Below are 27474 nucleotides of genomic sequence, written 5' to 3'. Positions count from 1 at the left end.
TCTACAAGCTATGGGTTGTTCCTGGCTATTTCCCTGGGGGCCGGACTGTCTGTAGCTGCTCATCTGATGTTTTCATTTTATTCCAGGCTTTTCGGTACCCCTTTAAAGAGATCTACAAAACAAAAAGGGGGGGAAATGGAAGAAAGTTACTTGGGAAAAATAGCATGTGCCTGTGCTGAAGGCCACTGCCATCTATAAACTGCTGACTATGCAGATGTCCCCTTGAGGGGCCAGGGTCCTGTGGTGCATCCCACTGGCAGACATTATCATAGAGCAATGGATACCCAAAAAACCTTTCTAGGGCTGAGGATGTAGCTCTATTGGTATAGTGCATGACTGGCATGCTAACAGCCCTGTGTCTGATCTACATATATACATCAGGGTGGTGGTGAACTTAGGAGGTGGGGGAAGGGGATCAGAAGTTCAAGGCTATCCTCACCTATATATTAAGCTTAATTAAGCTGAAGAATAGACTGGGATACATGGGACACTGTCTCTAAAACAAAAACAAAAAACCCAGCAACAACAAAATCTCAAAAGAATGTTTAAAAAGAGTGTGTTTTTGTCCAAAGAATTGAGATGGTACATGTTGGATTCTCTGCTCAGTTCCAGGTATGATATATGCCAAGTTAGAGCCCTCAGGTCCTCCCTGTCACCAAGTGACTACTTGAGGGAAATGGAGGGCCTCACTGTGTAGTTTTGAGTAGCTTGGAACTCACTATAGAGACCTGGCCTCAAACACAGATCTGCCTGCCTCTGCCTCCAAATACTGGGACTAAAGGTGTGTGCCACCATGTGTGTGGTTTCTCATTTTCTTAAACACTGTCTTCTCTATGTAAGAAGCAGCAGTTACTTAATACCCATGGTATGGAAAGATTTACAAGATTCTAGAATTCATTGTGGAAACAAGCAACTAAATACACTTGTGTAACAAGAATCTCTCCCTGACCTTAAAGCACACTGTCTTTAACCATTAAAAGTGGGAGCTTACGGTGGTGGCATACGTCTTTAATCTCAGCATTTAGGAGACAGAGACAGACAGATCTCTGTGAGTTCAAGGCCAGCCTAGTCTACAGAGTTGAGTTCCAGCACAGCTAGGGCTACACAGAGAAACCCTGTCTAAATGAACTTTCCACTGTTCATTCATTTTGGCTGAACAGTTTAAACAACTGCAGAGATTTCTCATGGACACAACGTCCAGCATCCCTATTATCTCAGCCCGGTAAACAAATCCTGAAGAAACATGTTGATGGCTTGAGATGCTTGGTGATCCTGCTCTGTCTTCCTGGGGACAAGAGGCTCACCTCTGCAATCTCCACCTTCCTCTCCCACATTTTGATGGCCTTCTCCAGCTCCCCATTCAAGATCTTCTCCTTGACATACATCATCACCTGGGGAGCCCGGAACTCTGTCAGCTGCTTCCGTAACTTAGTGTTCAAGGTATGGGCTTTGGCCCTGTCCTGTGGGAAAGAACCCATCAGTCCATGAAATTCTGGGAGCTCCTGCTCCATTCCCACATCTCAAAAACAGTTCACAAACTGAGGATGACAGTCTCAAGATGCTGTGTTTTTCTAGCAAGTGTGTTTTTTTTTAAATCTAGTTCAGAAATGCTAGAGACTAGACTTTTTGTTCCTTCTTTCCCTTCTTTATTTTCTTTCTTTCCTTCACTAAGGACTATGCCTTCTCTTGTTTAGTTTCTTTGTGTGTGTGAGATTATATATTTATATACACTTTGATTTCATCAGTCTCAATTCACTTTCCTGCCTTCCTGTGTTGTAAAGTACACATAACAAAATTTTAACCATTTTAAGCACTTAGCTCAGTGACAGTAAGTACATATATAATTCTAGCACTTGAGAGGTAGACACAGGAGGAATTGGAATTTTAATTCATCCTTGGGTACATACAGTTTTGAGGTTGGTACGAAGTACATCACATCCCTCACAATCTGGGGAGGCAAGCTACTCCTTGGTACTTCCAAATGAAAAGCTATCATGTCATGGATCAACATGTGGTGTTGAACCCTCCTTACCAAGGATTGCCTTTGGAATCCTTATGTGTCTGGCACTGGTACCATTGCCAGACTGGTTAGAAATGCAGACCTGGGCAACCCCAGACCCATCTTGTCAGTCTGAACTCTAACAAGCTCTCCAGGTGATGGGTTTCCAGTTGCCAATTTGACAAGCACTATTTTGATTCACTGTGATGCAAACTAAAAAAAAAAATTACTATTAACATGTTTTAAGAAGGTGGTAATCTAAGCAGGTTGGTGGTGGCACATGCCTTTAATCCCACCACTTGGGATTAAAGGCAGGTAGATCTCTGTGACTTTGAGGCCAGTCTGGTCTACACAGTGAGTTCCTGACAGCCAGGGCTGTTACACAGAGAAACCCTGTCTCAACTGCCCCACCACCACGGAAAAAAAAAAAAGCCTAGGCTACATAGTGAGACCCTGTCTTGAAAGAGGAAGAGAAAGAGAGGAGAAAGAGAAAGAGAAAGAGAAAGAGAAAGAAAGAAAGGAGAAAGAGAAAGAGAAAGAGAAAGAGGAGAAAGGGAGAAAGAGAAAGAGGAGAAAGGGAGAAAGAGAAAGAGGAGAAGGAAGATTATGAAGCACCAAAATGTGTTATGGCTGTGAGGGTCATGCTGTGAAGACCAAGGACTACATCAGAACATTCTACTTGTATATCAGGAATGTCACTACACAGAAGATGGTCCACTGTTCTCATTCCATGGCAGGCAGGAATTTTGCTGAAAGTTCTGGTCGACTGCCTAAGGTACTGACTGTATTTGGGAGATAGTATGAAGGACTCATGCCTAACGACTTTGTAGGAAACAATGGAGATCTTTGGGATAGCCACTTTAGAGGAATTGTTTATAGTTTCTACTGCTGTGATAAACACTGTGACCAAAAATAACAAGGAGAATAAAGAGTTTATTTCATCTAACAGCCTTTAATCTGTCATCCGGGAAAGTCAGGGCAGGAACTCAAGGCAGGAACTTAAGCAGAAACTGCTTTCTGGGTTGTTTCTTATGGCTTGCTCAGCCTGCTTGCTTGCTTCCTTGTTTTTTCTCCCTCCCACCCTCTTTTCCTTCCTCTCTTCCTTCTTTTTTTATATTTTATTTTTATATGTATATATGTATGGGTTTGTGGATATAAGTACAGTACCTCAGAGGTATTGGATCTCTTGCAGCTGAAGTTACAGGCAGTTGTTAGTGACTAGATGTGGATACTGGGAACCAGAGTCAGGTCTTCTCCAAGAGCAGTGCTTTCTCTTACCTCCTGAGCCATTTCCAGCTTCCCAGCCTGCTTTCTTATAGTACCCAGGCCCACCACTGCCCATGGCACGTTGGGCCCTTCCACATCAATAATACATCAAGAAAATGCTCCACTGCCTATTAGGACCCATTGGACAAGATGGTGGAGACATTTTCTCAGTTGAGGTCTCCTCTTCCAAAAGGGCTTCAGCTTTGAATCAAGTTGATATAAAACTAGCCAGGTTCAATAATACAAGTGGCAACAAACAAAACAGTTGACCAGCCAGATGTTTAACAGAACCAGACAAACAAAGAAGAGCCTCCTTGGGTCTAGAGAAAGCCTCTTACTGGAAAGAGGCCTGGCCATGACAAGGCTGTGCCTGCTGACAACTCAGCAAAAGCAGACATATAATCTACTGACCTGGTCCAGCCAGATCACTAAACAGTGACGACACCATGACAGGAGTTGCTATATTACCTAAAATGTGCAGTTTTCTGAAAATTATGAGATGGGCAAAGAAACAGGAAAATTTGACCCACACAGAAGAAACAAAAAAAGCAAGAAAACCAGGCAACATGAACTGTCTCTGGAGGAGTCTGGATGGGACTAAAAGCAGCTATTCAATTATCCAAAGTAAATCATACTGAAAGACTTTATGGTGATGCAGCCCTTTTAGTCCCAGCACTCAAAAGGCTAAAGCAGGAGTATCAAGAGTTTGAAACCCTGGGCTACACAGCAAGGTTCTGGCTCAAAAAAAAAAAAATCTTTTTGAAAAAATTTATGTATTTTATATACATGGGTGCTTTGTCTGCATGCACACCAGAAGGGGACATCTAATCCCATCATAGACAGTTGTGAGCCATCTTGTGAGGGCTAGGAATTGAACTCAGGACCTCTGGAAGAGCAGCCACTGACCTAAACCATTGAGCCATCTCTCCAGCCCCTCAAAACATCTTTTTTAAAAAAGATTTAAATCAGTAAAAGATGATAACATTTCATTAAATAGAGAATATTAATAAAAAGATGACACCAGGACTGGAAAGATGGCTCAGATGTTAAGAGCACCGGCTGCTCTTCCAGAGGTCCTGAGTTCAATTCCCAGCAACCACATGGTGGCTCACAACCATCTGTAATGAGATCTGGTGCCCTCTTCTGATGCGCAGGCATACATGGAGGCAGAATGTTGTATACATAATAAATAAATAAAATCTTGAAAAAAAAAGACACCATCACCATTAGTAGTTTTTTGAGTCAGGGTCTCTCTGTGGAGTTCTGGCTGTCCTGGAACTCACTACGTTAATCAGGCTGGCCTCAGCCAGAGTTGAGATCCACTGACCTCTGCCTCCTGAGTGCTAGTATTGAAGGCATGAGTCACTATACCTGGCACATCATTAGCTTTTGAATGGGGAGTCTGGGCTAGACGGTGGCTCAATGGTTAAGAGCACTATACTGACCTCCCTGAGGACCTAATTTGGCTCCTAGCATCTCCATCAGGCAGCTCTCAGCCACCTGTAGCTCCAGCTCCGAGGAGATCTGCACTCACTGCCGGTGCCCACAGGTAGACATGCACACATATGCATACTAAAAAATAAATCTTTAAGAAGTGGAGCACCTGGAGTCCTTTGCAATGCAATAGCGGGAAGGAAACCTTCAATTATTTGGGGGAACCAACAGTAGATTTAGGCTGTTAGAAGAACCAAGTACTGAACTTGAAGATGGATTGGTAAAGATTATGTAATATGAAGAGAGAAAGTGAACACAGAAAAACTAACAGTTTCAGAGAAATGTGGTTAACACTGAGTGTGGTACATGTAGTGATAATAACAAAAGGGGAAAAGGAAAGAGGAACAGAAAAACAAGTTTCCATGGATAAGAATCTCCCAATTTTTATTTAAAAAACATTAAACACCTGGATAATTTAACAAGCTCCAATGAGGACAAATGCAAAGAAACCCAACCCAAATGCAGCTCTCATAACACTGAATGATAAGGCAAAGGGGAGAGCTTATATGGGAAGGAAAAAAAAAAGTCAATCCTGTATGCAAGCATGGTAAGATCACCAGCTGATTGCTGATCAGAAACAACAGAAGACACAAGACAATGGAATACAACATAGGCTAAGTATGGGGGGAAGAAAAACTGCCATCAAGACTCTGAGGTGTGTGTGTGTTGTGTTTGTGTGTGTGTGTGTGTGTGTGTGTGTGTGTGTGTGTGTGTATTTTCCTGCAGGTGCATATGGAAGCAAAGATCAATATTAAGTATCTCTCTTGGTTACATCCCATCATGTTTTTTGAAACAGGTTCTCTCACTGAACCTTGAGCTTTACTCATTTGGGTAGGTTGGCCATCCATGGTCTCCAAGAATCTTTTTGTCTCCACTTGTCATCGACCAGCCCTGAGGTCCCAGATGTGCACCACTGTACACATAAAAGTGCTGGGGATTCAAACACAAGTCCTCATGTTTCCACAGTAGGTGTTTTACTGCCCAAGCTATCGCTCTAGCCTCCAGCACTTGCTTTCTAAAACCATTGTCAATTAAGAGGGATCAGGACTCTGAAAAACATGGTTGAACCTTAGATGGGATGAGACATCCAAGGTGAGTACACAGCATCTTCTAGTGCAAGGGAAGAAGTCTAGATTGATATGGCATTGCGCATAGGGTCATCCTACATGGAATCTGCAACAGTCACAGCACATCAAGCAAAAACAAAGGAAGTATATATAAAAACATGGACTTTAGTCAATAATGATGATCAAGCTGAAAACCAGTGACAGTCAAGGGACCGCAAGTCCTCAGGAAAACAGACATCATTCGAGCCTTTGTCAATACTAGTCACAGATCTCTTAACTGATTAAAATTCAAACATGTAGGAAACACATATCATATTGTGTTTGGAGCCTATGCCCTATAAAAGGAAAATGTATTTGAACAGTACAAAGAACAAAGACCAGGTGGAAAGAAAGCCATATTGAGGAAGAAGTAATTTCAGATGGCAATTCAAATCCACAGAGAGTGACAAGAAGACCACTGTGGTCAAATACAGTTAGTAGCATAAATTTTAGGTCAAACCTTATCTCTTTTCTATCAGCTCTTGAATCCTCTCCCCAAACTTAAACTTAGATGTAAAACTTGAGCAGGTCAGTTCTTCACTGTGCCTGACTAGGCAGGACTTCTTAGTGCCTTCGGCCTCACAACACAGTATGAAAGAAAACATGAAGTGGACTTCACCAAAAAAATCAAAGTCCTGTGCTATCAACAATACCATTAAGTTGAAAGAACAGTGAGAGCCCATTACCAGCGGTGGTGCAGCAGAAACCAGAGGCCTCGAGCCAGACCAATGACTCATAACAATGAACACTTACAAGTAAAGATAAATGGACTACACAGTAAACTGTGACTCTCAGAGCAATATTACAGCTTCTACAACGAGGTTCTTTTTGTTTTTATTTTTGTTTTTTGTTTTGGTTCTTTGTTTGGTTTTTGATTTTTCTTTTTCTCTGTTCAGCTTTGGAGTTTGATTTTTCTTTTAAATTGGGTTTTGTTTTGGAAGGGAGGTTGCAAGGGCAGGGGGCAGATGCAAGGGCATGGGGAGATGAGTGGGATCAGATGCACCATGTGAAATCCACAAACAATAAAAGGGTTTTTTTTAGTAAAAAACTGAAAGAAGGCTAGACAGACAGCTTAGTGGTTAAGAGCACTGGCTGCTATTCCAGAAGACCTGGGTTCAATTCCCAGCACCCACATGGTGGCTCACAACCATGTTCCAGGGGACCTCACCCCCTCTTCTATCTTCTTTGGGCACCAGGTGGGTACATGGTGCTCGGACATATATGCAGACAAAACACTCATATACACAAAATAAAAATAATGAAAATAAGAGAAGTACCACAGAATAAGTCAAAATGACGTACGTGATAAGAGATTGAATAGGCAAAGAATTGTTATAGCTCAATTTTTAAAGAAAACTCAATTAAAAATGAAGCAAAGGAGGTGACAGCACATTTCTCCAAAACAACAGGCAGGTGTCCACAAGCAGGAAAAGTTGCTCTGTGTCATTAGTCATCAGGGAATAAAACCATCATAAAACACATGACTTTACACCAACCTGGATGGCCATTAAGAAATAGTGATGTGTTGATGATAATGTCTAGAAGGGCCAGTATGATGGCTCAGCTGGCAAAAGTGTTTTAATGCAAGTCTAACAACTTGAGTTCAACCCTTCGAATCCACTTAGGAAATCCAGATGTAAAGTACAGAAAACAAGTTAATGAAATGCACGACCTCAGCTGGAATATCTACATCACCTCCACACCCAAGGATCAGGGACCACCATGGAAGAGGGGGCAGAAAGATTGTAAGAGCCAGAGGTTAGGAAGGCCAGGACAAAACAATGTCTGCCAGACATGATTGGGGAATTGCATTTCTGAACTCACAGGACCTGTAGCTGCCTGTATAAGACAGGCAGAAAATCAAGCCAGTCATTGTTCTAGCCTAGAAGCCGGGGCTAGTGAACCTCCAACCCTAACTGAGGAGCTGTAAGTAGCTGATGGCTTCTGGGGTAGTGAGAAACAATGTAACTCCTGGCTGGTTCGCCAAGTTCCAGGGGATGACCCCACACCTAGGAGTATATTAGGTTAGCACAAATTGGACTCAGTGTGCCATTAAAAACAAAGGGAGAGGCTGGGGCAGTGCTGGCACACGCCTCTAATCCCAACACTCAGGAAGCAGAGGCGGGCAGATCTCTGAGTTTGAGTCCAGCCTGGTCTACAGAGGGAGTTCCAGGACAGACAGACTACACAGAGAAACCCTATCTCAAAAAATAAAAACAAGTTAACAAAGGGGAGAGAGAGGTGTGTAGTAACACACCTATAAACCTAGAACTCGGGACAGAGGCAAGCACATTTCTATGAGTTTGAGGCCAGCTGTTCTACATAAGGCCAACCAGGCCAACCAGGGCTACACAATGAGACCCTGTTTCAAAAAAAAAAAAAAAAAGTTAATAAAAGGCCATGTGATGGTTTGAAAGAGAATGGCCCCATAGGCTCATATATTAAAATACCTGGCCTCTAATTAGTGAGACGGTTTGGAAAAGATTAGGAGGTGTGGCCTTATTGGAGGAGATGTGTCACTGGGGGCAGGCTTTGAGGTTTCAAAAGGCCCACACCGTTCCCAGGGTTTCTCTCTCTCCCCCTCTCATTTTTGGATCAAGATGTAAACTCTCAGCTGTTCCTGCCACTCAGCTGTGCCTCTGCTCCACCATCATAGAACTCTCTGAAATCATAAGCCCTAAACTAAATGTTTTCTTTTATGTGCCTTGGTCATGGTGTTTTATCACAGAAAAGAAGCTAAGACAGGCTAGGAACGTAACCCTTGAATAACACGTGTAAAGCCCTGGGTTCAATCCCCAGCACTGAAAAACAGACGTTAATGAGAAAACTCAAATGTGTTGACCATGACTTCAAAAAGAGGACTTTACGTTTTAATGGCGATCTAATCCAAGGGAAAGCACAATGCTTAGACTGCAACTTCAGCTTTGCTGCCTGTCACTCTGTCCTAAGGCTGGGCTTTCTTCAGGAGTTGGCTCTCTGCCAAGCACATGAGGTAGATGACACCACAAGCTAATGGGGTAATCCTGTGGTGTTCTGGCCACTGTGAGATGATTTGGGTCACACATACTCCTAGAGAAACTTCAGATCCACTCAAAACCATGGCGCTAACGATGCTCGTGGTTTAGAAGCTGACAAAGCACTGTTATGGGTAGACCCATCCAGTCACCACCATAAGGGCCTGGCCTCTATTTTACATGTGTGGATATAGTCCTGTCTCACTAAATTGCATTGAGACTAGAAGTCAGCAGACGTGAACTGAGGCCAGCCCTTCTGCCCAGGAGGCCAACAGATTCACTCCTCCACCCTTCCTGAAGGATTCTCTGTGGATAACACCCTAGTGTACTACAATTCCAGACATTCAGCTGCCCGTGCTCAGGGCATGCAAAGTTGATGTGTAGGCAGCTCTTCTGACTCTGCCCATCCTTCTACACACTGACCGTTGGCCTTGGAGTGAGCTCTTACTGGCCAGAGGTCACAGTCCTGCCATTTCTGCTACAGTCTGCTCAAGCTGAGCATTTGAAGGACTGCTATGCTTTAAAGAACACTCCCTCCCTCACTCCCCCTTCCATCTCTACCCTTTATATAAAACATCGTGCATTTTGCCTCATATTGGTTACATCAACACACCTTATGTTTTTTATAAAGGCACAGACACAGAGCTTTAGAACTTGGGAGGCTGTACTCTGGCACGTGACTGTTTTCTTTGAGAGCAGACCCTGGAGCCTCACCCAGTGGTAAAATGCTGAACTGTAAATCCAGCATCTGCTTTCATGGCTCAGAGCTGTTTTGATCTTTGTGGTCTGGGCTTCTTCTCTAGATTAACAACCAAGGATCAGGGGTCTTGGCAGACAGTGACCCTTGTGGACAGGAGGCAAACATCAGAAACGGCACACTGTACCCTCCTACCTCCTCTGCTTGTATGGTTTCTTTTTCAATTTTTCCAAGTAGCTCATTTCTCTGGAAGATCTCCTTGTCCAGATTGTTGTATATCTCCATTGCCCGATTAAGCTTGTTCTGAAACACAACAGAATGGTATGTGCTAAGAGGAACTCTCCGAACTGTGGGGAGGGAAGACAAGAATGAAGCAAGGCAATCCATTCCATCTACATGGATTCCTATCAACTGGGGGCCAACCTTCCCAAGTGTCCAGATCTGGTGTCTCAGAGCTGGCTGGAGAGAGGAAGAAGACCTTGGGATCTTGTCGATGCAGAGTGGTCCAACAACAGGACTCGATTCTTGCCCTACTGGTTCCTAAGAGAAATTTCTCTTACATTGATATGGTCATCTTGCTAGTAGAGAGCAGAGCATTGTGTGTGTGACAGGTACAGATCACGACTACCTCATGAGGGTGCTGAGAGAGAGCCCTCCACAGGAGGTGGGTCCCTCTGAACCCTCTCCCCACTTAAAAGTTAGGGAGCCAGGATTTGAACGGATGCAGTGTGATTCCTCAGCCCCTGAGCTCCACTTCACATCCCTGCCTAAAGGAGCTGGGCCTGCTGGTGTCAGAGAATTCTACAGGAACGGCTTCATCGATGCCCATGACATAATTAGCCCTTTAGTTCCTCCAGGCCCCTCTTGCTTGGATTGATCTTCTCTGGAACCTTCTCCCTGAACCCTACCCTGCCGGGGGAGTCTCCAAAAATGCTGGAATGTGCTCTGCCTGGCTAAGGAATAGGCACAACCCAGGAGTTGACCCACCCCATCCCAGGCACTGGTTAGTGAAACATTCTAGGCCTTGACTCCAGGAAGCTCACTCATAACCAATGCCAAGGGAGGTAGGGATGCTGAACTTCATGGCAAGAAGAATTCCAAGACTGCACCTGGGCCATGGGCACATGGTAGGCTGAAGCTGGTGTGTGTTGGGGTGGGGGTGTCTTGCAACAGGAATGGGAACAGAGAATTGAAAGATAAAATCACACTTATCTCTGTGAAGAAGGAAGAGAAGGCAAGGTAAGTGTCAGGGGAAGGAGTGTCCCAAAGGAGCGGAGAGATACAGAGTGGCATGGAAGGTGGAAGGAAGAGGATGCAGGGAAATTGCCACAGAATATCAAAATGTAGGTGAAGCAGAGAAGCCTGGAGTCACCTGTCTGGGGGACCTTAGGCACCAGAAACTATTCACTCCTGGTCCTTCCAGTCCTTGCTCATTTCCTATTCCCTGCCCTGTGTGAGAATAAGAAACCAGACAAAGAGGGTCAGCTATAGAGTGCAGGGATGACACTCAGGGGCAATGTCAGCCACCTGAGGTCACTACAGAAAAGACAGATCCAGCTCTCCAGTGTAGCAAAGCACTTCAGATTCTGTGCTTAAAGCAACCCCCAGTCTGTCTCTGTCTACCCAGGGCAGTAGTCTGGGCACAGTGCAGTGGCCTTCTCTGCCCACAGGCCCACCAGACTGAAATCTAGAAATTGGCCAGGCTCATGGCTTTGTCTGGGTCACAAGGACCTCTCTTAAGCCTGGTGGTTTCTGGGTATTTCCCTGAAGTGATAGCACTGAGGGGTTTTCTTCCTGGCCATCAGCAGTTAGTTCAGTTCCTAGAGGCCATCTAAGACTCCTCCCATGCAGTCTCCTCTATCTTCAAAGCTGTAATGGGGAACTTCTGCCCCCCAAATTTCATTTTTGCTTCATATCTATAACTTCTTTTTGCAAAGAAAATCTGCTCTCAATGGGCTCATGAGACGAATCGGGCCTCCTGGTCACCTCATCTTAGTGTCAACTTGGCCACATAGTTGGTTAGATCACAGAAATGACTCCATGCCTTAAGCCATCAAATTTCCATTACATGAGGGTGTGCTCCTGTGAGTGGGGCTGGGGACTTCTTATAATTCTATCCTCCTCAGGGCACCAGGTCACTTAAGTCAGTCAAGGGTGATTCAAGACTGATGTAGTCACAAGCTTATGCCCTGCTGGACCCACCAGGCAGGCTTGTGGGCATGGAGTCAGAGAAAACACCAGCACCGGTCACACTCAGGCTCACTTAGGAAAGTCACAGAAGAGAAGACAGCGTGCTTGCCTGTATGGTCTCAGAGCTGTGCCCTGAGCATTTGGCCCTGTCTCTGGCATGCATGGGCATTGTTACTTTTGCCAATAGAGGGGGAGTTAATCTGAATGGTTCCAGCAAGGTCTTATACATGGTTGTTTAATTTGTGTGCCAAATGGCTCCTCCTTTCACCCTCCCATAACCACCAAAACCACGCCCAAACTGCTGCCAGTTAACTTTTATTTGCTGAGCATTTTCTCTGGGCAGGCCTTGTTTTCTGTTGCTGGGTATACTGCACATCCAAAGCAACATCCAGAGGTGAGATGTGGACCTTGCCTCTGGCAGCAGAAGCACCTATACCAGATGAAACATTGCCACTCCTCCAGTAGAGCCACCATCCAATCCCAGTGGAATCAGATTCCCTGAGTCACTAGTGTTCTGCCTCCACTTCCCCTACAAGAGCCTAGAATTGGGACATGGGAGAAGCCAGCAGAAGCAAGATAGCGTCTCCCTCATTTCCTTATTGGGCCATCCTCTGACTCCCATTCACCTCCACCTTTGTTCACCTTCTTGTGTGACAGGCTCAGGGCACTATTCTGACTGTCCTGCCACTGTTCCCATTCACCAGCAGTCTACACTGACTTTAGACCCAACTATGGAGCCCAGGTTCTGCAACCTGGCGGCTTCACCATGGAAACTGCAGCTCCATTGCCCAAATTCCACAAGTTGAGGCAGGCCCTGTACCCCTGAATTGTCTCCATGGGATACAGTCAAGGCCCAATGTGAGCAGCCAACCAGTCATTGAGGACCTGAAGTCATCCAAACTGGTCCCATTTTGAAGTAACTGTTCAGATGGCATAAGCCAGATGTGGACAATCCCACATGAGCTTTGGAATACTGGCTCAGTAGGTCTTCATGCTCTGTGCAGGATGGAGGAGGATGAGCGGAACACACACTGGATGGCTCTTATTTATGACTTGACTTTTAACAAAAACTCAGCATCTTTGCTTTAGTTTTTTTTTTTTTTTTGATTTGTAAAGAAAAATGTTGAGCAAACATAAGTCTGGTGTAACACATTCAAATTCACTGTTTTTCTTTTTTGTGGGAGATTTTTGGGAGGTTTTGTTTGTTTGGAGGCTAGGTCTCCCAATGTTGTCCAAGCTGCCCTCCCCACCCCTAGCCCCAAGTACAGGAATTACAGACACATTACCATGCCTAGCTACAAATTCACATTGTTAATCATATTTTTGTGGACCAAATGAAGTGCACATGTAAGCTACCTAGGCTACAGCCACCACTGTCCCAGGAACAAGGCCAAGAGCCAGCAAACTCGTTCCATGAAGGGCCAGATAGTAAATATTTTCAGCTTTGCAGGACCAGAGGCAAAATTTTACACACAGATAGCTACTTCTGCTAACAAGAGAAAAGCCTCCAGAGTCCTACAAGTGTTTTACTGGTGAAAGTAAAAGCTTAGTAACTGAGTGCAATACTTTTGAATAGGGCTGGTGAGGTGGCTCTGCGGGTAGACCTGTTTGCAGCCATGTCTGACAACCTGGATTTGATCCCTGTAACCCACATGGTAGGCAAGAGCTGAATCTTGTAAGCTGTCCTCTGATCTCCACAAGTATGCCATGGCATACTTGCCCACAAGCACATATGCACACACTAGCAATAATAGGATGTGATATATATGTATTATTCATATGTGTATAAGTAAGATGATATATATATATATATATAGATGATATATATGCATATATATATATATATGGACTTTATAGAAAACAGCTTAGTTTTTATGAGCTGGTTTGACAATGTTCTCCATCATTCAATTGCATGCATGTGCTCCTCTTTGAAAGTCATTCTTAGCTGGCAGGACAGGGGATGAGGCATACTCACGCATCTTGCTGGCCACTGCAATACTTCATCACTCAGAGGGTAACCAGATGGCTTGATCTGCTGGGGACAGGCCCTATTCATACCCACAGTCCCTGCTTAATTATTAATAGTACCTCTTCTGTTGCCCCAAAGTGTTGCATTCAGATGATAAATAATTTAGTAGTTTTCTGATTTATGGCATCCCTCAATTAAACGGGGCCCCAAATGTGGTTCACTTTCAAACACTGTACATAAAAATCACCTAGGGAATTCAAAACAAAGCCAGATCCATGGCCCTTGCCCCTAATTCAATCAGCCAGGGTGGGACTAGAACACAGACATATGTTTTTAAAAGGAAAAGGCTCCCAGGTGGGCCTCATGGACAGCTAGGACTGTGAGAGCATTCTGGAAATTTTATGAGACTAGGCTTTTCCAAGTCAAGAGAAGTCAGAGGGCAACAGGAAACATCTACAGTCTGGGTGACCTGCTTGTGTGCACAGGGACCTCCCGAAGGTGGGGCAGGTGGATGTAGGAAGCCTGGCAGGGTGCCTGGCCCTGGGGTGGGCCTTACTTTGTAGGTGTTGAGGACCTGCAAGGTGTTCCCAGAGGCCAGTTTCAGCCGGATCAGTTCTTTATTCCTTGCTTCAATCGTCTCTAGAAACTGAGCATTCTCAATTTTCAGCTGCTGAAAGTCAACATCATGCAGGGCCTCGCCAACCTCCTCCTTCTGTGGTTCACAAAGAAAAACAGAGGCAAGGTCAGGTGTAACCAACCAAGGTCAGGTTTAAGCTCCTGTACTGCAATCTGTCGAGATTTCAGAGATCTGCCACCATTTACTGAAACATCCCAGGCACTGGCATGGCAGTAGGTATTAAGGCTGCCCATTTAAGTTAACACAATGCCTCCAGACTCAAGGAACATATACACCATGGAAAAGCCAAAGATGGTGACACAACAGTACAGTGAAAAAAAAACGAGGGACACAGCACACAGAAGTCCTAGGGCCAGGCCAGGCTAGGGGAGACTGCCTACAGAGGAAATGGTACTTTGACAAAGCTTTGAGGGCCGACTAACAGGCAGGCCATTTAAAAGTGAGTTTTAATCTGGACTTGGTGGCACAGTCCTGTAATCCCAGCACTTGGAAGGCAGAGGCAGGAGGACTTCAAGATTGAAGCCATAGTAGGCTATGGGGCAAATTTTTTGTCTCAAAAGCAAATAAATAAATTCAACCTCTAAGCCTGGAAACCCACAAACGGCTGCCCATAAATTCCCCTTGTTTAAGTCTACATTTGTATAGGTGTGTTTATGGGGTCCCTCTCTAAACTGTGCCCTCACTTCTTGTCTTCTTTGTGGGAACAATAGCCAACTTGGGAGTTGCTTACTTCCCACCTCTACCATCTACTGAGCTGTATTAAGCACCAGGGTTGCTGTTCCCTCCCAAATGCCACCTTAACTCCAGATACCACTCACCTATCAACACTGCACCCTGATTTCTGCACCCAGGGCAACCCCACTGGCCACTGAACCTCTGACAAGGTAGCTCTAGGCCCTTGTACCTCTGTCCCCTTTATACAGAGGTACACTATGCTCCTCCCAGGACACTATGCTCCATTAGCCCGTGTGCTTGGGGATAGAGCTCACATGTCGTTCATCTCTGTGCAGCAATGACATATAGGTTAAAGGTCATCTACATACTCTTACTTCAAGTCCCTCATCATGGTGCCTGAGCCTGCAGGAAGCCCTGGAGACCAGGAGCTCACCACGTGCAGGCAGCCCCTGGGCAGCATTCCTTCCTCTAGCCCTCATGGCCTCTTCCTTTCCATGGCAGCCTATGCACAGATAGCCACCCGCCCTCCCTCCTCTTGCCATAGCCATGCTGAGCTTCATTCAAGTGTGGAGTTCACACTGGTGGGGCTGCACAGAGCAGGCAGAGCAGAGCCAGTCCCTCCTTGGTCTGGTTTCTAGGACAGCCTGAGCCCATTCTGTCAGAGACACTGCACCTAACCCTGTGCCTGTGCAGACAGATATTTTGGGAGTCTTGCATTTCTCCTTAGTCACGTGAGGGCTGTTCCAGCTTGTCAAGGTCTCTCTGTATCCTGAGTCAACCAAGCAATAGTTGCCTGACATAAACATTGTCCTGCCCAGCCCCACCTCACTATCCACGGCTACCACTGATGCACACGTCATCAGAGGCCATATTTGAAATAATGATTAAAAAACACTGGACAAGGAAATGATAAAGCCACAGACCATGCTCCAGAATCCTTGAGCATACCAGCCCTCCTGCCTTTAATTGGGAGCCCTTGAAGTCACCTGTTGAAACACTAGTGCACAGTGAAACGATGCCACTCAGCCACATCCCTCAAAAAGCCTTATGTGTGTCGTAAGAATCTTTCTGTCTATAGAAAGCCCCGAATTTGCCTGCCCAGTAGCTATATTGGTTTCTTCTGGTTGCTGCCAAAATTGTTACAAACCCGGTGGCTTAAAAACATGCAGGGGTATTACGTCCCCATTCTGGAGGCTGACGGTCTGAATAGGTTTGGGGCTAAAATCATAATGCTACTAGTGCTGCCTTCCTTCCTTCTTGGGGATCTTGGTAAGAACATTTCTTGTTCTTCCCAGCTTCTGGAAGTTGCCTGTATTCCTTGGCTCATGGCTCCTGCTTACTATATTTTCCTCTCATCCTCTTTCCTTTCTCTCATAAGGAGGGAAGTGATGTTGGGTGCAGTCAGGTAACCCAAGATCATCTACAGCATGGGTTAGCTTTAATTGTCCAATTGATACAACCTAGAATTGCATGGGAGGAGTGTCTCAACAACAGTTGGTTTACACTGGCTGGCCTGTGGGGGAGTCTTAATTAAGCTAATTGACATGGGAAGATCCAGCCCACTGTGGGTAGCACCATCCCCTAGGCAGGGTATCCTGAACTGTATTAAGAGTGCAGAAATCCAGATGAGCACAAACAGGTAAGCAAGCATGAATGTTTTCATTTCTCTGCTCTTGACTGTGGATGTGATGAGCTGTTTCAAGTCCCTGCTACCTTGACTTCTCCATGATGATGGACTGTAACCTGGGACTATGAGCTGAAAAATATCCTTTCTACCCTAAGTTTCTATTTCTCAGGATATTTTATCATAGCAATAGAAATGAAGCTAGGACATCTCCCCTTCTTAAGAACTCTAAATCAGTAACAACTGCAAAGTTCTTCTACTGTGTAAAATAACCTGTTCAAAAATCCCAGTAACTAGGACAGGAATATTTGTCAGGGGTAGGTGGGCTGATGTAGGGATAGTACTCAGACTACCTTTTTTAAAAAGATAGAGGGCCAGGTGGTGGTGGTGCCCATCTTTAATCCCAGCACTCGGGAGGCAGAGGCAGGCGGACCTCTGTGAGTTCAATGCCAGCCTGGCATACAGAGTGAGTTCCAGGACAGCCAGGGTTACACAGAAAAACCCTGTCTTGAAAACACCTCTCCCAAAAAAAGAAAGGAAAAAACCCACATACCTGTCTCAATTGTAAAAGCATCTTTTTCTTCTGAACTTTGAGAGAAACATTTTTCAAAGATAATTTATCCTTCATATTATCCTTAAAGAAAGCACATTTTAATCAATTACTCATTTATACCCATTACTCTGAAGGATAAACCTGGGACTACAAACTGGGCCTGGAGCTCTAGCATTCAGTCATTTATTTTCAACTTAATTCTGCCCAAACAGATACTGAGATGCCATTTCACTAGAAGCCAAGATGAAAAGGAAACTTGGTTGGCTCCGTGCCATGTCACAGTACATCTGCATTTAGCATTGTTTGGGTGTGGTGCTACTGCAGGGGATTTTACTGATAATATAACCTTGGAGCTATTTGGTCTTTTGTTCATGTGGTAGGCTACAATTGTTTAAATAATTTATTTAACCTTTATTTATGTGCATTGGGGTGAAGGTATCAGATCCCCTGGAACCAGAGTTACAGACAGTTGTAAACTGCCATGCAGGTGCTGGGGATTGAACTCCTGGTCCTCTGGAATAATAGTCAGTGCTCTTAACTGCTGAGTCATCTCTCCAGCCCTCTAGGCTACAAATTTTTATCATTCATAGTTTGTTAGGATTAAGAACTCTGCTCAAATGATCCCAGGGTCCAAAGCTTAACATGCTACCAAAATCTTTGCAATTGAAAGCATACTCTCCTGACCCAATTCCCCTTCCTTTCTCTTGTCAGTCTGGGTCCATCTCCTCATAGGAAGGACATGAAAAGCGCTGCAGAGTGACCTGTATCACCCCATGAAGTAACCTGTCTAGTTCACACCTTTCTCAAGGAAGCGCACAGATCTCAAAAACAGATAACAAACAAGAGAAAACAATATGATACACTACAAATACACATCCTGCCTGGTTGGTTGTGTTTTCCTTTTATAAACATACTTAAAGCACATGTTTGGGGGGTTGTGAGGGTTGGAGAAATGGCTCCACACTTAAGAGGACCCGGGTTTGAAACTCACAACCATTCATAATTCCAGTTGCAGGAGATCTGATACCCTCTTTTTGTCTACCCAAGCACCAGGGCATGCACATGGTACATATAATTATACCTAGACAAAACAAACAAGCAGACAAAAAGAAAGCCCATACAATATAAATATTTTTAAAATTTAGATATGCACACACACTTGGGGATTTTAAAACTATGCTATACATGTGGGAGAAAATGCAGGCAAAACCTGGCGGCCAGCCTACCTGGTGCACTGCTCTTCTAAATAAGAAGCATGGCACAGCCTGCTCCTGAAGTCAGAACGCTGACATCTAAAGTAGCCTCAGTAGCCGATGGCAGCGGGCCTGCGGATGACTCTTCTTTGGCATAAAGTCCCTGGTGGTGTGAGCACTCACTATCCAACCCAATGTAATGTGCTAACTGGTCACATCAATCACTGTCGATAGGCTTCCACTATATAAGTGGTTGCTCACATGGGATTAAGCAGATGTTGTTCCCTGAAGCTATCCCTAAAGTGGTTGGTTTATCAATGCTTGGGCATTGCTGCCTTGTCAGGGAAGCCGAGTAATTACAGCAGTGGTTACCACGGGCAGAGGCTGCAGGTCATTTCTGTGTCATTGCCCTAAGGATTGGTTCTTTTGTTTTGTTTTGTTTTGTTTTTGAGGCTGGGTCTCTCTACATACCCCTGGCTGTCCTGGAACTTGCTATGTAAACCAGGCTGGCCTTGAATTCACAGAGATCCACCTGCCTCTGTCTCCCGAGTACTGGGATTAAAGGTGTGCACAATCTTTAATCCCAGCACTCAGGATGCAGAGGTAGGTGAATCTCTGTGAGTTTTAGACCCCCTGGTCTACAAAAGTAGTTCTAAGACAGCCAGACTGTTACATAGAGAAAGTCTGTCTCAAAAAAACAAACAAAACAAAACAGCAACAACAAACAACAACAAAAAGCATCGATTCTTTAATTGCAAACTCTGCTGGCAACTCACCCTCCGGCGGTTCATATCCTCGATGTATTTCATCACTTTCTGAGTGGCCAGAATGCTCCCTTTCTTCTTGGTTATGGTTTTCAGAATATCTTTTTCAAAGTCATGCACTGCTCTCTGAACTTCAGTCCATCGAATTTCAGCTTCCTCAATGATAGCCTGGAAGGGTCAGCCAAGAGAGAATGGTTTCCAGAAAACCTCCACAGCATATCCTCTAAGGACACCTAAGTCCCACTGCCTCTGTCTCAGTGCAGCTATTTATTCTTGGGCTTAGAAAGACATCTTTAAGTACAAAGCTGATTATATGACAACTATTATTTTAAAACATGCCATGGAAGTTTAAAAAAATCCACCAAAACGCCAGCTAATATACAATGCAAAGCACGAGTCACAAATTAAATCTAGAGAGAGATGAACTGGTGAGTGAAGTGATAAAGCACTGTTGTATGTGTGTAACTTGAAGAAAGGATAGCACAAATGAATATATGTGTGCAGAAGTCTTTTTTTTTCCTTTTCTTATTTTTTTCTTTTTATTTATATTTTATTTATTTTGAGACAGGATTTCTCTGTGTGGCTTTGGAGCCTGTCCTGGAACTGGCTCTGTAGCCCAGGCTAGCCTCAAACTCACAGAGATCGCCTGCCTCTGCCTCCCGAGTGCTGGGTTTGTGTATGCCACCACCATCCAGCAAGAAGTCCTTCTTTATCTGCATATTCAGTGTTGACAGATAGATATTTGAAGATATTAAACAGGAAATGCAAGAAATAACTAATTCAGGTTTTAATTTGTGCACCATCCTAAATAGCATGATAAAATTTCCATTCTGTCCCACGTGGGACACAAAGTCACCTTTTACCAGTGTATCCTGTTATATATGCTACCCTCCTGTTAGTCAATTAGCAGTCACTTGGGTTATCCCTTGACTGTGGGGAGATGGGAAATTTAGTATTTGTGTTCAAACAGCCCTTATTTTACTCAATAAAGGCCCAAAATGCAAAAGAAATAATGCTCAAATTTTATTAAAGCTTATTGTCCTATTCTATATTAATTATTATTAATCTTGTGCTATACCCACTGTATAAGTTAAACTTTATTACCATGTATGTAGAGGAAAATACAGTATAGGGTTATCATTATCCAAGGTTTGGGGAATCCACGGGACAACTTGGAGCACGTCCTCTGCGGATAAAGAACTGTGTAATGATGTAGGAAGACAGTGTTAAGCAAAAAGAATTTGATACTCTTAAAAAGAAATTCATATGTATACAGAAATTTATCTGAACTCTAGGAGACAAATCCAAGTGTGAGTAGCAATTACCTCTGCTAAGATGACAGCACTGTGTTTTCAAATGTTCTTTTTGCTTACCTGTCCTTTAGAATGTACTGTAATGGGGCTGGAGAGATGGTAGAGTAGTTAAGAGCACTGGTTGCTCCTGCAGGGAACCTTTGTTATGTTCCCAGCACCAACATGTTGACTTAACAACTCTCTGCAACTCCAGTGTCAGGAGACCTGACACCCTCTTCTGGCCTCCATGGGCACCAGACATGCATGGAATGCACAGACATACATGCAGGCAAACATTCACACTTACAAAATAAGAATAAATAAATCTCTTTGGTTTTTTGGTTTTTTCAAGACAGGGTTTCTCTGTGGCTTTGGAGGCTGTCCTGGAACTAGCTCTTGTAGACCAGGCTGGTCTCGAACTCACAGAGACCCACCTGCCTCTGCCTCCCGAGTGGTAGGATTAAAGGCATGTGCCACCACTGCCCGGCTAAATAAATCTTAAAAAATAATAAATATTCTATAACAAATATGGACTGAATTGAACATGGAAGCGTGTACACACACACACACACACACACCCCTACCTACCTTTAGAAGATAATGTGAAAAGGCACCTAGACCACACAGTAAATCATGCTAGCCCAGTCTTTCCTAGTTTGCTAACAGGAAATAGCATCTTCAGTGGATCTCCCCAGACTCTCACCTTCCCATGTGGGAGCACCAGGCCCCAGGCCCTTTACACACTGCTTTTATCATGTTGTTTTCCTGCTCAATTATCCTCAGTGGGATCCAGCATTCTAAGACATGAAAGGTTTGATAAACCCTCTGCTTAGTTCTCCAGCCTAATTACCCTACTTGACCTGATTCCCAAACCGGACTCCTTAATATGAGAGTTTGCCAAACTGGTACCTACATCATGTCCTTGCAACTTTCACCTCGCCTGTGCTGCTGCTCCTTGGCCTGTCCTGAATCAAAGGACATCCTTCTTCAGGGCTATACCAAGTCCTGTGCTAAGGAGGAGTATTTCTTTTTCATCCACTTGGCTATCAAAGGCAAGTTTATAACTTCATCCCACGGGAAACCAAATGAATAGGATTATTTCTTCACTGGAGGACAGATTTGATTGGACTTAATCGGGGAGTCCAGAAGTCATGTCCATGACTATGCATGTGGTATATGAAGGCTGACTTGGGTCCTGGCACCTAATTCACTCACTTAAACCTTAAACTCCTTGTGTTATTAAAAAATTATTTTTAAAAAAACTTGAGGGTCTGCATAGTTATTGCAGTTATGGGGCAGAAGTTAAAGATTTATTATTTTTATGTATATGAGTGCTTTGCTTGCATGTATGTATATAGACCACGTATGTGTGACCATTGGTATCCTCAATGGTCAGAAGAGGGCATCATATCTCCAGGGACTGGAGCTATAGATAGTTATGAGCCACCATGTGGTGCTGGGAATTGAATCCTGGTCCTCTACAAAAGAAACAACTGCCCTTAACCACTGAGCCATCTCTCCAGCCCATGGCTATGTTTTTAAAAAAGGAAACATATTTTAGAGACAGATGACAAAATACTTACAGTAGACAATACACCTAGAGTTCACTTCCTAGCAACCCCATGTGGAAAGGGGAACCAGAGTGGTCTTATGCCAATGAGTGTCATATCCAGGTGCTGGTGGTGATGATAGTTCTCTATGCTGAAGTATTTTTGATATTTTATATTGAAGCAAGTTTAAAGATTGTTACACAGAGAGACAGAGAAGTGAGAGACAGAGAGAGAGAAAGAGAGAGAGAGAGAACACACTACTGGAAAGTTCTGTAGAGGTAAGTCCTTCGTTTGTCTCATTCTCCTTGGGTTTCTTCTCAAGGACCAGCAGGATGTGGACACCACACAGATGGAGAGGTGCAGCCCAGGGAGCAGGGGATACCTCATGGTGCTGCAGGTCCCGTTCTGCATTAGCCCGCATGTGCCGTATTTCATCTCTCGTGTCTTCCAGCTCCTTCTGTACAAGATCAAGCTTTTGTTCTACAGTGAGGCCTGCTGAACGGTCCAGACCTGTGCGGGTCTTGGATTTACGCCTACTTCGAAACTGTAACCCAAGCAAAACCAAGTCATGGTCAAAGAGGAACTGGTGATAAAGCAGCCCTAGGCAGTCATCAAAATGAGCTCTGAGACCTACTAGAAGGTGCCAGGGAGCCAGGGAGACGATGTGGTGAAAGGATGTTGGACATTAGGCCTGAAACATTTCCCAAGTCATCCTAAGGCCCTGCACTAAATATCACAAGGCTGATGTTTTACAATGAGTTGAAATATATAAGAACTATCTCAAGGGTAGAAATGCTGTGGACCAGTATTATAATGCACTATCCTCTGAGCCAAACAGTTGCCATCTCCAGGACAACAGCTGTATGGACTTTGGAGATTCCGTCACAATTAGGTCTGTGGACTGTTGACATTCCCTCACAGAAGGAGCAGGGAATGTTTCTGGACACTCCTCCCAGCCGCTTGCACACAATTCTGCCCTAATTGTATGAGGTCTCCAGATGGGGCAAGAGTATATAGACTGGGGAGGACTGGGCAAAGAGGCTGCCTCTATGAAGCTATGGGGAAGCCATCATGCATACTGGGTGAAGACTTTGCAGGGCAGCTGCTTTGGGGTCACCCATGCTCTGTAATAAGCCCAATCAACTCACTGTGGGGGATCTGTACTTTGGTTTGTGTTGGGACCTTAAGAGGATAAGAGAGTTACTGTTCATATCTCCCCAGGGAAGGAATTTTGGAAACACCCCAGCTATGGGCCAGGGAAGGCCTAGAGTTCAGTGCTTCTAGATGAGCACAGAAGAGCAATGTATCCGGGGTCACAGTTTAGCAAAACAGACAAAAATTATGAATTGTCAAGGCCCTTAAAAGCAATGATCATGGAAGGTGGTTCAGGTAAGGTGTGAATCTCAGAGTAAGTTTGTTTCATCCTCCAGGAATAAACGGACACCGATTGGCCCTTTGAGATAAGTCTGGGGGGTGGGCACTTCACCCATTTATGTTGCTGGACAGGCCTTGTTTGTGGCTGTTCTGAGACAGAGTCTCTCTGTGTATCCCTGGCTCACCTAGAACTCACTATGTAAATCAGGCTGGCTACATAAAACTCACAGAGCTTGGCTTGGTTCTACTTCCTGAGTTCTAGGATTAAAGGTGTTAGGAGTCAGGCATCATGCTGGCCTGTCCCCTGTCACCTGGCAGAATACACTCAGACAGTACTTTGACCAGCCCAGGGTACTATGGCTGCTATGTCTGTACACAGGTGCAAAGGTTTCTTTAAGAAACCCACCTCTTCTTTCTCCCTCTTTCCTCCATCTCTCTCAGAAGGCAGACAGATCCCTGTCTGTTGTCTCTCCCCCATCTCTCTTTTCTCTCTCTCCTTCTCCTTCTCTTCTCTCCCCTTCTCCCTTCCCTTTCTCCACTCCCTTCCCTAAGAAAACTTCCTTTCCATGTAAGTTCTGCCTGACGGCCTGTTTGTCCCCTGCCATGGAATCCACCGAGGTCCTACACTGCACTGTATTTAACAAAAGGCGTGTGCAACCATGCCTGGTTTGGACAGACCTTGTAAACTGAGTTCCCCCATTTAAAGGCATTTCTTTTTTAGTGAAATGGTTTGAACCCAGGGCCCTGTGTCTATTAAGCAAGCATTGGGTTTTTGTTTGTTTTGAGACAAGTCTTACTATGTAGCCTACCTAGGCTTACCTAAAACTCTGTGGCCTTCCTTCCTTGGCCTCTGAAGTGCTGGGATTACAGGTTTGCATGACCATACCAGCCTTCAAGGTGTTCTTCTGGATAAACTTCTGGAAGAGTCAGCTACTAGGTGAGTGGGATTCCCTCACTTGAAAGGGATTAAAAGGGATGGAATAATCACAAAGTTGAATAGAGCAAGTCCTATGGCCATTTGACACCAAAGGCAGATACACCAACACTATTTGCATTTATGGAGGCAAACAGGATGAAATGGTTTTCACCTTTCATTATGTACCTGTGAAAATTCTGCTGCTGAAATTTTCATTTCTGATAACCGTGGCATTCGGTGGTCTCTGGGTTCCAGTCTAGAGTAATATTTCTCAAACATCTCTGTTTCTGTTTTGAGAGCAGCGTTTCCATAGCTGTAAGATAGAGGGCACCTAAGTGAATTCTACGACTAGCACCTCAAATAATCAGTATTTAGTACATTATTGACCACATATGGCCTTCTGTCAGACATGCAGCTTTCTGGTGCCTTCCTTTCTTCACCTACAATGGGTATGTTGATATCCTGGCTTCTCCCTCTCCCCAGGTCCTGGGCAACCTGGCCCTGTTCCTGCTCCTGACTCCTCATCTTCTCTGGCCCCAGTAGTTTCTCCTCAGCATCTACCTATCATTCTGTGCCAGGACCTCTCCTGGGCCAGGCCTTCTCCTTAGGGAACCTTTCTTGGTTGCCTGGCCTCTCTAAACCTCGGGCTCTCTCCCTGCCCCAGGATCGCTCTTCTGGCAACCTTCCCCTACACCTGGATCTGTCTTTGACAGGTGATCGTTCCTCGCTGACAGCCCAAAGGCTATCAAAGGTTGCATGGCTACATCATGCATGTGTTAAGTGGCTGCATAAGGACTTTGCATGCAGAAACCACTCGGAGCTGGGGCCACATGGAGCTGGGCCAATGGCAGCTCCATGACTCCAGTTTCAATGGCCTCAGCTGCTGAGCCTCGTTCTAAACCACTCCCTTTCCCTTTATGAGCAAGTGCCTTCCTCCTGTTCTCCCTCTCTTTCTATTTCTGCTCCCAATTGGTTAACACCTACCTCTCCCTTCTCTCCCTTTCCCAATAAACTCCATGTGGGTTTGTTGAATTTGGTGGTTCATGTTTCATCGCCTGAAGCTGCAGCAAAGAACAACAGGTATAATAACATCACCTTTCTTTAAGGGTAGTGGCAAGGAGTGCAATGACCTGGGAACAGCTTCATGTAGTGCTGCTAGCCTATTGGATCTCTTGGCTATCGTGTCTAACACGCCACGATGTTCAGAGTGCTGGTGTCCTACTGAGGACTGTTGTTGCTGGTCCCATCTCAGATATCATCTAAGTCATTTGTAAAAGTACTCCTGAATAACTACTTTCTTGAAACTATATATACCCACCCACCATCTTCAGACTATGGCTTATGCATATCCGCCCTTTAACTGGCAGCACCCAACAGATTAGAAATTCCACTGGACATTAATCATAAACAGAAGAAGTCTTTGAACTGTGGTTTTTAAACAACAAGAGATAGAATATCTAGCTTATCTTGTATATGCCAAGACAATGACCTTTATAACTACTTCTCATATATAAAACTTGCCTGTAATGTTTGTTTGGAGACAGGAAATAGTGGTTTGAAAGAGAATGACCCTATTAGGCTCAGGTATCTGAATGACTGGTTTCCAGCTGGTGGAACTGTTTGGGAAGGATTGGGAGATGTGACCCTGATGGAGTAGGTGTGTCATTGGCAGTGGGTTTTGAGGGTTCAAAAGCCCATGCCCTTCCCAGTTACTGCATGCCCTCTGCCCTGTGCTTGTGGAGCAGATGTAAGCTCTCAGCTACTGCTCAGCACCATGCCCGCCTGCCTGCTGCCATGCCGCCCACCGTGATCCTCAAGAGCTCTAACCCTCTGGAGCCACGAACCCCTAAACTAAATGCTTTCTTTTATAAGTTGCCTTGGTCATAGCATTTTGTCACAGCAACAGAAAAGAAACTAAGATACAAGGCATCACTGTGTAGCCCTGGCTCGTCTGGAACTTGTGCTATGCAGACCGCAGCCTAACCTTGAATTCACAGAAATTCACCTTTCTCAGTGGTGTGAGTCACCATGCCCAACTTCAAGTGTGTGTGTGTGTGTGTGTGTGTGTGTGTGTGTGTGTGTGTGTGTGTAGTATTGGGATCCAACCAATAGGAGAGCAACATCCCTAGTCCTAAAACTTTCCCATTCTATCTGTATGTACATACACAAATACATATGCAGACAGACAGTGGCATTGAGGCGTAGGTGCACTGTTAAGCTAATTCCTGAATTTGAGTTTAGTACAGAAGCCCAAGGGAAAGAAAGGAAAATCAAGACATCTTCCCTCTTCAACACCTATTATATTCTCAATGGAGCCTTCCAGGGGTTCCCTGGGTCTGAATCTCTCTCTGCTGCATGACCTTAGGGAAGGAAACTTCACAAAGTGTGTACCTCCTAGGATTGCTGTATCATATGTAAGGCTGTGCATACGATAGACACTCAAAAATGGTAGCTATTAGTAATAACCCCTCAATTCTGGTGTAAACTATTTATAGACGGTCAGAAGCAACATCTATCCAGGCTGCCAGAAACAGGATACTGTCTAAGATCAATACATTGTACATAGACCCTCAACTACACCGTAGACTCTTCGGAACCAGCTAGCTTGCTATGGAAGTAGAAAACAGGCTGTGGAAAACACAGAGCACCAGGCCAATCATTTCTCACGTCTCCATGCTTAAATCCTCATTCAGTCCATGTCTCAATCAAATCATTCAATAGCTTCCTTTCCACCCAGCTGCCCTATTAGCTTTATCATTTGGAATTTATCACTTTGGGAAGGGGCTTAGGAGGCCACCTTAGGAGGCAGAGGGGAGAGCGGCTGCCGGGCACCAGGGACACACCAGGCCAAATCCTCTCTGGTCTTTGCAAGGTCACCTGACTCCCTTGCCCCTCCACCTTGTCCTGGCTCCTTCAGTGGCTGGCCAGCTCAGGAGTAGACAGAAGCAAGAGTAACCAGGCAAAGAAGTTCCTTCTCCACCGTAGTGGGCTGTGTCCCAGGCTCGGCCTGGGTGGTTTGCAGGCTGCCGCTGAGGCCGCAGAGGCCCACGGTGCCGGTACCTGAGTTCCTCCACCAGCCCGCACAGTTGGATGACAGGCAGGTCGCTATCCTCCTCCGTCTGGGAGTCTGTGGCCACGCTTTCCGAGTCCTCTTCAGTCAT

The 27474-nt window shown here is 44.8% G+C and overlaps 1 protein-coding gene across 1 annotated transcript; it reads right to left on the bottom strand.

The window, feature by feature from the left end:
* Positions 1–25: 25 nt before the first annotated feature.
* On the bottom strand, positions 26–27474 carry Ccdc113 (coiled-coil domain containing 113). The gene is made up of 9 exons (XM_027405708.2): positions 27374–27474; positions 24500–24626; positions 22406–22567; positions 19194–19349; positions 17225–17305; positions 14292–14447; positions 9772–9879; positions 1305–1460; positions 26–112 (listed from the first exon to the last, which is right to left on the bottom strand). The coding sequence occupies exons 1-9, from the start codon at positions 27472–27474 to the stop codon at positions 26–28; spliced, it is 1134 nt and encodes a 377-aa protein (XP_027261509.1).

Source organism: Cricetulus griseus, chromosome 3 (assembly GCF_003668045.3).
Source record: "Cricetulus griseus strain 17A/GY chromosome 3, alternate assembly CriGri-PICRH-1.0, whole genome shotgun sequence".
Classification (NCBI taxonomy): Eukaryota; Metazoa; Chordata; class Mammalia; order Rodentia; family Cricetidae; genus Cricetulus; species Cricetulus griseus.
Note: the sequence above shows the minus strand (reverse complement) of the source record. Positions and strands in the feature narration are given on the sequence as shown.